Source organism: Triticum aestivum, chromosome 7D (genome assembly GCF_018294505.1).
Source record: "Triticum aestivum cultivar Chinese Spring chromosome 7D, IWGSC CS RefSeq v2.1, whole genome shotgun sequence".
NCBI classification, from domain to species: Eukaryota; Viridiplantae; Streptophyta; class Magnoliopsida; order Poales; family Poaceae; genus Triticum; species Triticum aestivum.
This window is the reverse complement of record NC_057814.1, coordinates 81,661,181-81,672,453: the sequence shown is the minus strand read 5'-3', so window position 1 is coordinate 81,672,453 and position 11,273 is coordinate 81,661,181. Positions and strand designations below refer to the sequence as shown.

The 11,273-nt window shown below is 51.8% G+C and overlaps 2 protein-coding genes across 11 annotated transcripts; both read right to left on the bottom strand.

Moving 5' to 3' along the window:
* Positions 1 to 724: 724 nt before the first annotated feature.
* Positions 725 to 1,902, bottom strand: LOC123170149 (ethylene-responsive transcription factor RAP2-9). Its single transcript, XM_044587987.1, has one exon. The coding sequence runs from the start codon at positions 1,752 to 1,754 to the stop codon at positions 1,215 to 1,217; it is 540 nt and encodes a 179-aa protein (XP_044443922.1). The 5' UTR covers positions 1,755 to 1,902; the 3' UTR covers positions 725 to 1,214.
* A 3,547-nt stretch (positions 1,903 to 5,449) lies between these two features.
* LOC123170148 (uncharacterized) lies at positions 5,450 to 10,582 on the bottom strand. Of its 10 annotated transcripts, XR_006485054.1 has the most exons (7): positions 9,270 to 10,582; positions 7,984 to 9,060; positions 7,260 to 7,818; positions 7,094 to 7,168; positions 6,764 to 6,819; positions 6,411 to 6,504; positions 5,450 to 5,882 (listed from the first exon to the last, which is right to left on the bottom strand). XR_006485054.1 is itself a non-coding variant. In XM_044587986.1 (2 exons), exon 1 carries the CDS (start codon positions 10,513 to 10,515, stop codon positions 9,289 to 9,291), a length of 1,227 nt encoding a protein of 408 aa, XP_044443921.1. In that variant the 5' UTR covers positions 10,516 to 10,582; the 3' UTR covers positions 5,450 to 5,882; positions 9,270 to 9,288. The 10 variants fall into 10 exon arrangements, 1 of the variants encoding a protein (XP_044443921.1); XR_006485050.1 differs by having other exon boundaries at positions 7,094 to 7,818; XR_006485052.1 differs by having other exon boundaries at positions 6,890 to 7,818; positions 7,984 to 8,212.
* Positions 10,583 to 11,273: the final 691 nt, after the last annotated feature.

Sequence of the window (11,273 nt, the reverse complement as noted above, 5' to 3'; positions counted from 1 at the left end):
TTCGGCGACTGATGATTGGCTCCATGGATTTTCATGGACTCCCATGCACAATTCCATCCAGAAGAAAAAGGAAACAAGTACTCCTGGGTCCTGGTGGTGCTGGTGCGGCCGGTCGACACCTGGTCCGTCCATGTCCATGGACTGACTGCGACGTCCGACTCCACACGAATCTTCCAGGGCGGCTCGTAAGCGGCGTAATCAAGTGCCGACACACGCGCATCATTATCATTAGCCCGATAAGACGCAGCATCACCCACGCCACGCACTAATCCCCCACGGGGCCCGCGCTAAACCCAAACCTCGTGAGCACCTAGCACCACCGGTCCACTCCAGACTCCACTGACACCCATCATCATATGCCGTACACACGAGGCAGTACGCCTGACTCGCCCGGCGGTGGCCGGCGCAGGTGGAGGATGCGGCCCACCACCGGCTAACCACGGCCGCGGCACGCCGACACGAGGGGAGACGCACCACGGGCCACGTCGGCGGCCCACCACGGCCACGGCACGCCGACACGAGGGGAGGCGCACCACGAGACGCTACGGCGGTGGCGGCTGCTGCTGCTGCTTTTGAGGCGGGTGGGAACTGGGACCTGGCCGCCGTGTTCGGTGTTCCTCTCGAAAAAGCACACGGAATTGCACTGCCGCTGCTGCTTTCCTGGAATCGGGCCATGATGATGTGGGAATCAAGATGAAGAAACAGAGACGAAAGAGAGAGTGCGTGCATGGAATGATTCTTGAAGCTTTTGTTTGTTCGCCGGTATCTCTCTTTACAAACACTCTTATATCTGATGCAGGTCGGTACATGGCCATGCACCTTGCTTAGGTGCATGCCCATGCCCAAGCACGCACTCACACACCCTGAGTCTACTGCCACCAAGCTCGCCGTCGCTGATAGCCCAGGCCCTACTTAGTAACCCCCTGGCCGAGCTGACTGCGACGTCGCGGCTCCATTATTGGTCGGGTTTGGTCCCCGAGCTCATCCGGCATTTCACCGAACACCTTGCATGTCCGATCCATGCTTGCTTCCCCATGTCTTCTTGAACTGACTGAACTAGTATCTGCTTGCTCACTGAGATGGTTGATGCTCTGCTACCGCTAGCTACCTCGCTGCTGGTTGCTAACCACTAATTAAGACGCACTAGTACTAGGTATGTAGGTGGTGATGGTGGTCGGAGAAGAACTGAAGAATTGGCGGGGGTTTACAGCAGTTCACTCGTCGTCGTCGGTGTCGGGGGTGGGCTCCCGGTTGAGGTCGGGGTTCTTGGCCCTGCGGCGCTGGGACGGCGACGGCGGTGCCGCAGGGGCGCCCATGCCGACCCCGATGCCGCCGGAGTGGAGCGCGTCGACGCGCGCGCCGACCTCGGCGGCCTTCTTGCGGATGGCGGCGGCGGTGAGGTCCCCGGGCGCGGCGGCGGGGGCAGTGCCGTCGAGGAGCTGGTCGGGGAAGTTGAGGCGCGCGGAGCGGCCGCGGAGGTAGAAGACGGCGGTGTCGTAGGCGCGCGCGGCGGCGACGGCGGTGGCGTAGGAGCCGAGCCAGATCCGCGACCGCTTGTTGGGCTCCCGGATCTCGGCCACCCACTTGCCCCACTTGCGCATCCGCACCCCGCGGTACTGCCTGCCCCCTCCTCCCCGGCCCGCGTGGACGCCGCCGGCAGGCACGCGGGCCGAGAGCGGCTGCGCGGCCGTGGGGCGCTGCTGCTGCGGCGCCGGCGCCGGCGGGTAGAAGGCGACCGTGGCTTCCCTCTCCATGGCGGCGCCCGCGCACCCAATTCGGCGGCGGCTCCTAGGGGATGGGCTGGTTGGTTGCTGGTGCGGCGCCTGCCTGAGGCGTGGGCGCTCTGCCGCTGTGTGTGTGTCGGCCCGGCCTCTCTCTCCACTGGTACTGGGCCTAGGGGTGGTGGGGTGGGGTTATAAATAGAGGCGATTAAGTGCGTCGCGCGGCGCGGCGCGGTGGGGATTAGCGGGCGGCGAGGCGGTGCCCGTCGAGTTGGTGGGTGGGCGATTTGGGATTAGGGCCAGTGGTGCGGTGATTCATCGAAGGCGCTGGATGGATTTCTTGTCTGTCTTTCTAGCCGGTGCGTGTCGTGAGTGAGCGACAGACACAGCTTTTGGTGTGACGCCGGTGGGATAGGGTGCACCCGACCGCCTCGCCGTCTGTAACACGGAAGTGTGCTCCGTAAAAAGTAGCGATTGGAGGTCGGCGCTGGCCATGCACCTCTGAGATTCTTGGATTGGCATCGTCTCGTCTTGAGCTATCAGCTTGTGCGGTACTCGGTCGAGTCAGGTGTGTTGTCCGATCGGTCCTGTGACTTATCCGGGGGATTTATTTTAAGTAGCAGAGGCCAAAGGGTGTGGATGACTTGGATGTGTACGAACTGTCACTGCGACTTAGGGGATACCCACGCCACGCAACGAGATTCTGATCGCGATCGAGCTAATTGACAAGGTGTGAGCTATTGCGCTCCACGAAATCATGCACGCACGCACGCTAACAAGCTGTCGTGATTGACAGTACTGTACGAGCCTCGATCGGTCGATCGCAAATATCCCCGCGAGACGACTCGACGCACGGTACGTGCCGTGGCGCGCCGCGCTAGCCAGCACTAGCCGGTCGCGTGCGCCCGGCCCCACCACCGTCTAACGAAGCGGGAAAAAGTCGGGGCAGCTAGTAGAGGTGAACGAGCGCCGTGGATCTCCATGTCGGCCCGCGGCGGCGGCCACGTGTGGCGTCGCGTCGGACGGCACGACGAGAAACGAAACCCATCTGACCTACGCGCAGAGAGGAGCTAGCTCGCGCGGCGGCCACGTGGACGGACGCGGGGGCGCCGACGAGGGGGAGGCTCGCGGCCGGGATACGGCAGCTCACGCGAGGCGAGGTGGCGCCCGCGCGAGGCCGTGTCGCGCCGCTGGGGTCCCCGACAAAGACGGCGACCGCGACGGCGTTGCTATCCACCCATCGGCCCCGCTCGGTTTGTTTGGGTTGGTGGTGGCGCCTGCTTATGCGGGTGGGGCCCGGGCGATTCGTCTCCGCCTGCCTCGTCAACTTTGGGCGAACGGTTTGGTTTGTCCCGGCCCGGGGTTGTTTATTGCTTGAGCGGCTGCCGTTGGACGGTGGCCGGCCCGCCCGCCGGGTGACGGACTCTCGCTGTGAGGAGGCGGTGAGCGACCGACCGACCCACCGGCTAGTGGTGACGAGTGGTTTACTGGTGATGGTGAGTTGTTTCTTCTAGTAGCTTCTTCGGGGGGAGAAGAATTTCGGGTGTTTGATGCTACGCGCCTACGTCGGTCGGGCTGGATATTTCCCGTCCCGCTCCGGGTGAATCGAACGTTCGAGATTTCCAGTTGCTGGTGCTGCCGTTTACCTGCCTCGTCGATCTAAAATTCGGGTCAACGGTTACTCGTTTCTCTTGTAAAAACTCTAAAAATCCAACACTAGATTTTTAGGCACGGCAAATCTGGTGTCTTCAAGGAAAAAATTTTCATTACGATGATGGCAATTTTGTATAAAAAATAAACTGAGGCAAATTTGCTATACTCGCCAACTAAACTTGTTATCTCGAAGAACATAATTTGCCATGAAAAATATTTGATTTGCCATCTGACAACAGATTTGTAGTGGAGCCAGTGACCCCTACAAAAAAGTAACACTGCGTATTAAAGTTCTTTGCAGCAGTACGTGATGTCCTTTTTGTGCAAGGAGAACTTTTGACTTATTCCTCAACGGTACGGTAGAACTAGTACAAAAACCACCATATACGTCTATAAACCACCTAATGATGACTACAACAACGAAAGCAAGCCGAAGACATGGCGTCGTCTTCACCACTCCCTCATCTGATTCGGACAAATCTTATTGTTACAGACAATCGAAAAGTCATCGTGCGAAGACCAGAACAACAACCGCCGGCAATGAAAAAAAAGTATAGATCAGAAGAATCTGACCTGTAGACACATAAACATAGATGAATGAAAACATGATCCACATGTATCCATCGAAGACAAACACCAACCGAATCCCGTGAAATCCGCCGAAGGCAAACCTCCACACACCATTCGACAATGCTAGAAACAGGAGCTAAACAGGGAGAATCTTATTTCATCTTCGGAGAGCCGCCGTCGCCTTGCCTCCTCGAGCAGGACAGAAACCGTAACAAAATTCAAAAAAGCTTGAAAAAACAGAGCCCTCTCGGCAGGACCCAATCTACAGAAGAACATAGGGCGCTTTGGTCATTTCAACATGTTTCAGCAACAGCCACAGGTGCTACAGCAAAAACACCAAACGGCTGCACCTCAGCTTCAACCTTTCAGCCACTCCTTCCAGCCGGAGCCATTGCAGCCGCAGCCGGAGAAGCTGCAGCCCAAACAAATACACCCTAAGACCACGAGAGAGAAGGTAGACCGACAATGGCGCCTTCAGGAGGCACGAGAATCCCTAGCGTGGCTGGGTACACAGGTGTACCAGCCAACGTAAATTCTCCGTCATGCAGAACTCGCTGCTCGGTCGGTCGATAACCTCACTCTGGCTATCTACAGCAGGTTCAGCAAGGACCGTTCAGGTTGCTCCTGGTCATTAATCAGGAAATAGGTCCCCATCCCAACTCGCAGGTATTCCAGTACCGCAAGGAAATCAGGTGCACCGTCTTATTCAAAAAATAAAAAAGGTCAGGTGCACCGTCAGGCGCTGGATTCTCGTACTGTTCATGGTGTGTGTTCTCCTACAGCTGCAAAAATGGACTAATCATTCATTCCCATTACCCAGGACGCCGCATTCTCTTGGTGCTGGTAGTAGCAACCATCGTCCCACTGGCGATTGGCCGGTATCGCTGGCGTGACGCCTTCCGGTTCCAGGCTTTGCTTAGGCTTGGTTTTAGGCTCGGACGACGCTTTTTGCCGAAAAACGGTCCAGGAACATCCTCAGCGCCGGCAAACTCAGGCGAAACCCAGTGTGTGGGGGCGGGCTCTTGGGAGCGCCGGCGGAAGTTTTGGCGAATCAAGTCTTCCCACATGTCTTTTTTCTTGGCCCACTAGATCATTTCCTTCACAAACTTTTAGTTGGGATGGGGTGTGGCTAGAAAGATACCCTTCCCATGCACTTGTATTTTGCCGGATGAAGCATTTGGCATCAACTTTTTAGGTACGGTGGTATTTTTGGGGCTCCAACGGCTGGAGATGCTCTAAGAACCCCCGGAAGGCTGGAACTATTGTCAATCAACCCCTGGAAGATCATGATTTTCCTTCTTTTTTTCCACTGCTGCTTCAGGCTGCCCAAACCTGCTCTGTTCTCATGAGCACAGCCATTGGTCGCTAGGCCGTACAAAGAGGTGCACTTCAGTCAAGCAACTGCATGTACCCCCCCGCCGGAAAAAAAGCAACTGCGTATACATCTTTCCTCAGAAACTTACAGCACATGTATAATGCAGAAAGAACAGAGAGAACATAGAGCATGTCTGTAAACAGCACGCAGGCAGTCAGCTTGTCTTTGACCCACGGCATTAACAGTTTCAGGTTAATCTTCAAGGCACACATTCATGACAGTGCATCCACAATTTTAGAAAATGTTCACACCACAGCATGCCACATTGCCACCCACCCCTTGAAGGGCATGCCATTGCAAGCCTTCAGACACTCTTCAAGTAGCATCTTTGCAACCGAGGCCAGCCCACCATCCACGTGTACCCTGTTTTCTGTTCCTTCAGACTGCCTCGAGGGTGCACTTGTGTCCTGGTTAAGATTTTCTCCAACTATGAAGCTCTCTCTTTCGCTTCCAGCTACTGCATTAGCGGGGTGATTGCTATCCACAAATTGCATCATGAATGTCAGGCGATGGCTGTTTGTTCTGCTGATCTGAATTCGGTGGTCTTTTGGGAACCAACTATCCTGAAAAGCAAAATAAGCGAGTGAGTGAAGGATCTTGTGGCCGAACTGAACTTTTCTCTGCACAACAATCAGTACCACCAGACACACATTATAGAATGCTGGAGTAATTATTAGCAAAAAGAGTTTGGTAGGGACAAAAAGGGCGGTTAAATCAATGAAAGAAAAGCGTCAGGTGTTAATCGTGCATTTTCACTTTGCCTAGCGCCTCTCACACCTAAGCACATGCCTAGCGTGATTAAGCACTAGGCGTTCTGTTGTCACCAAGACACATATTTTTTTCACTGGATTAAACCCATCGCTAAATGAGGGTTATTTGGTTTTCAAATTTTAAATGAATCCAAGCAAAACAATTCTCATAAAATAAGACAAGATTTGAGCAGATACGTTAATACAATTCTTTTAATCATGTTTCTGTGTTCAACAGAATTGCAGTTCTAAAATAAGTATTCTGGCCCTTCCTTTCTGTTTTCCATTTTTCAAAAAGGAGCATTTAAAACTTCATGAAAATAAACGCTTTGAGTAACCTACTGTTTCTCAAATGGTATTTGAAACTTCTTGAACATAAGACATCGAAGAATTTGAACAGCCGCTGAACAATGCACGTGCTCCTAAGCTCAGTATGCTGCAAAATTTGCACCTCAAGTTAGCCATTTTCCCCCAACACACAAATAAAACATGTATTGCGAACCTATTTTCCATTACAACACTGCTCCAATAAATTATAAGCATGCGTTCTAAAAAAATAGCAAGGATGCCTATGTTGTGGCAATTCCACCATAAAGGTAATGGGTTCCTTGTATCATGCTCAAGGCTCTAGACTGACTAGCAGGAGAAACATTTATTTGTTATGAGCACAAAGGATAGACTGAATGAATTCTTACCGATAAACACAGCTGCCAAATAAGAACATAAACTGAAGGCCCAGACAAAAGAGCACCTAAGAAAAAAAAGACCATATGTAGATAATGAAGAACCATAAGACTGAATGACTTGCGGTGTCTGCTCACAGGAAATCTCGAAGACACGCATTAATTGTAACGCAACTTTGTGTAAAGCCCCCTGTAATATGATAGCACCACTTGATCACCTATAGTACCCCAAACACCCGACTGCCTTTTCCAACTGAAACGGGAAATGGCTGCCAGACATGTTGTACATATTTCTGTGAAGAGGTGGCCTGGTAAGAAACTCAGAGGCTGAACAATGCTGACCTGATGATCATAGAGGAGGGTCTCCATGAAATGTGATGAACAGACATGTTTGCTTATGGAGATGGCAAGATGGAACTGACAAAAAAAAGGACACGGTGTTCTGTTCAGCAGATTAGCTAGGGCTTAAGTTACAAGTACTGTTTACTTGCCAAAGAAAGAATATCACCTGAAGAAGGTTGGTGATGATGGTCTCTTTATTTTAATTAAGGTGGATGAATGATCATCCGAGACCAAACAGGAAAAATCAAAGTGCCAACAACTGAACTGAAGAAACAAGAGATACCTGCGTGCAGACCAGTACTGAGGAAAGCAATCAAGTTTGAGGTACTAAAGTTAGTTCAGAAGTCAGACTGCTGTTGAAGTGTCAATAATTCAAGGACACATGCCAGTGGTACTGTCTTGTTGATGATTGTGGTATCGAGAGTTCCCTCCAAAAAGGACAGTCCCAGTGCTAGAAGCTCCCACACCAGGTTGGGTCTGGGGAAGGATAATACGAAGCAAGCCTTACCCCTGCACCCTGCAATGCAGAGAGGCGGCGTCGAAACCAGGACCTCTTGCCTCTTGGCACAAGTGGGGAGTACTTCACCACTCCGCCAGGCCCCTCCTAGCGCCTCACAAAATCTGCTGCCTAGCAGTTCTGAGAATTGAGGTGTCGCCAAGTTGGTGAAATTGAGCAGTGCAACCGAATTGCTGATAATGACTTAACTACTTGGTCATACACATATCTGCAAAGACTGACAAACAGTATAGGCATAGCTAAAGCCTGAAGCAAAATGTGTGCAACGCTCAACATCTTATTACTAACCCTGCATCAGTTTTCTACAGGATCGACAGACCACTGTATATGCATCGAAAGCAAAAGAAATGTGCACACATGTCCAATTGTTTACCTGCCAATCCATGTGAATCTCACAAATAACTGTCCTCATCCTAGACGTCACTACTCCAGAGCATGTCGTGCTCCTTCAGTCGAAGCCCCAACATAACATCAACAGTGTCCTCTTCGGAAAATGCAGATACTACCTGTGGTGCATCCAGTGCTGAAAGCTCCCGCACAAGGTGGGGTCTGGGGAAGGGAATTTCTAGACAGCCTTGCCCTCGCATAATAGTTCTGCAAAGCTACAGAGTATTGGCAATATAAAGTAGTCACAGAAATCAAGGAGACCAATTGCGGAAAAGTAGCAGATCGCTTAGCAGATGACATTGGTTCCAGAATAACTGTAGAGAGAGGCTTTTAGAGGCTGAACAATGCTGACATGATGAACATTGAGGAGGGTTTTTATGAATATGGTGAACGGAGAGTGTTGCTTATGGAGGTGACAAGATGGAATTGGCAAAAAGGACCTTGCTATTTCAATTTAGTAGATTAGCGAGGGGTTAAGTTACAGGTACTATTTACTTGCGAGACAAATGGACACCAACTGAAGAAGGTTTGGGTGATGATGCTCTCTTTATAAAGGTGGATGAATAATCGTTCGAGACAAAACAGGAAAAATTGAAGTGGCAACAGCTGAAGTGAAAAAACGAGTAAACGACAGATACTGATATTACTGACTAGTTGCCTGCAGCAGAGCACTGAGGAAAGCAATCAAGCTTCGGGTGAAGTTCGTTCAGGAGTTAGACTGTGATGTACAAATGACATGAACTCAAGGACAGATGCCAGTGGTATTGTCTTGTTGATCAATTGATCATGTGGTAGGGAGACTTCTCTCCTATCGCCCCACAAAACATGCTGCCTAGCAAGTCTGAGAATTGAGGTGTCACCAAGTTGGCGAAGTTGAGCAGCGGGACTGAATTGCTGCTAATGACCTAGCTACTTGGTCATATGTTGGTCCTAACATTCAGAAGGATGTTGTAATGAACCAGCGTAATCAGTGTATACTAACAAACGCAGACATTTTGCATCAGAAGGATGTTGTAATGAACCAGCATAATCACTGTATCCTAACAACGCAGACAGTTTGAGTCTGAAAAATGGAAAGGAATATTTGTTATCAAACATATGCACAAAGACCACATCACATCGTACAGGCGTAACTATAGGCTGAAGCAAACTGTGTGCACCGCTCAATATCTTGTTACTAATCCTACAGTAGTTATCTAGAGGGCCAACTGGCAACTGCCATGGTATATCAGTTGAAAGCAATAGAAATATGCAGACACATCCAATTGTTACCTGCCAATCCATGTAAATCTCACAAATAACCGTCCTCATCCTCGTCGTCGCTACTCCAAAGCATGTCATCCTCCTTATGTCTAAGCCCCAAAATACCATCAACAATGTCCTCTTCGGCAAATGCAGACATTGTTGTAGAACCAAAAACTTTGGTCCTGCTTGTAACAATGTCATCAACAACATCATCCAATTCATTCGTATCCCAATCCACTATAAACTCATCATCATCATATTGCTCATCGTGCTCTTCGTATCTAAACTCTGGAACCTTCCCACTCCGCATCATCTCCTCATCAACCTCCCCGTTTTGCACGCTGTCCCAAGGCAGCCAGATATCAGCAACCTTCCCGAGAGCGCGGCACCCGTCCCCAACCACGACCATCCTCAGGGCGGCAGCGCGTGCATTACGCACCGTGTCGGTGAAGTCGGAGTCATCGGAGACGAGCACGACCCAGTCGACGCCGCAGGCGATGGCGTGCTTCACCTGGCGTTTGAGCGCCTGGTCGGCAGCCTGCGGCTTGTCAGGGACGGTGCGGACATGGACGCCGGCGCGCCGGAGCTCGGAATCGAGCCCGTAGCCGACCTTGGGGGTGAGGAGCTCCCGCGCGGCGTCCTGGTACTTGGTGTTGTTGGAGATGTAGCGCTCGCGGAACTTCTGGCGCTTCTTGCCCTTGAGGGAGCGGAGGCGGCCGAGCTTCTTGTTGCGCTCGCGCTCGTGGAGCTGGCGGAAGTGGCGGGCGAGGTCGGGGCGGGTGGGGAAGCGGCGGCCGCAGACGGCGCAGGAGTAGGGGACGGGCGGGGCGGCGGCGCCCGTGCGCTCGGCGCGGTCGAGGGCGCGGCGCTCGCGGCGGTCGGCGGAGACCCAGGCGGGGAGGTGGGTGAAGGCGTGGCGGTTGGCGAAGGCGGAGACGGAGTCGACGCGGCCGAGGAGGGACGCCGCCTCGCGGAGGGAGGTGGCCGCCTCGAAGGGCGGCCCGCGCGGGGGCTTGTTGTCGAGGTCCCACAGCACCACCACCGTCGGGCTCCGCGCCGTCCACACGCCGTCCCCGCCGCGGAACATCTCGACGTCCGCCGCAGTGGGCGCCGCCGAGTACGGGTTCTCGGCCGCTGCCGCCGTCGCCGCCGCCGCTCGGAGTGGGGGATCGGCGCGGAGGGAGAGGCGGTGGGGGGCTCGGTGGTGGAAGGGGGAGGGGTGGAGGACTGGCGGGTTGGGCGGTGGGTGGAGGAAGGAGAGTGGCGGCGGCATGGCCGGCGAGCGTGGGCAGGTCGCGCGAGGCTAGAGGTGGATAGGAGGAGACTCAAGAGGGAGGAAGAAATGAATAAAATCCGGAGAGCGGAGCGTCCAAAAAAAAAGTCCCATCAACGAAAGTGTCTTTCTCAAATGCTCATGATGAAAACAGTAAAATCAAAAAAGTTCAAAAAATTTGAATTTTTTTGGGCAAACTTTAAGGAATGTTTGGAGTGCTTGTGAAATTTCGTCATGAAATCACATTGGTGAAAGTGGTGGCAATTTTTTTTTTAATCTGTGCTTCAAAATGCGTTAAAAAATATCATTTTCAGAGCATCGATTTTATTGTTCCACAACTTCCGTGAAGGTGATTTCTTGATGAAACCTTGCAAGCACTCTAAACATTCCATAAAGTTTGCCACAGAAACTTTAGAATTTTATAAAAAAAATACTATTCATTTTTTTTTCAAATTTACTGCTCATTCAAGAGCATATAAGCTCACAAGTACATACACCACATTATTTTTCTCTCACCTCAAATACTGAGTTTAATTTCATGATAACATAACTACAGTATGCTAATACAATATCAGGATGCATCTATACTATTAATCTCTACTCCTAAAGAGGATCCTAACCCGGTTAATCCTGACCCATCACCACAAAAATCACATCCCATCAGTTTAATTTCACCTCATCTCCCACCACCCTCTCCACGCTGATTTTTTCTCCTCTGCACATTTCAATTAATTTTTTTTTCAATTGAACCCCACCTT

Coding starts and splice junctions, on each gene's coding strand:
- LOC123170148 (XM_044587986.1), bottom strand. CDS start 10,515: ATGCCGCCGCCACTCTCCTTCCTCCACCCACCGCCCAACCCGCCAGTC.
- LOC123170149 (XM_044587987.1), bottom strand. CDS start 1,754: ATGGAGAGGGAAGCCACGGTCGCCTTCTACCCGCCGGCGCCGGCGCCG.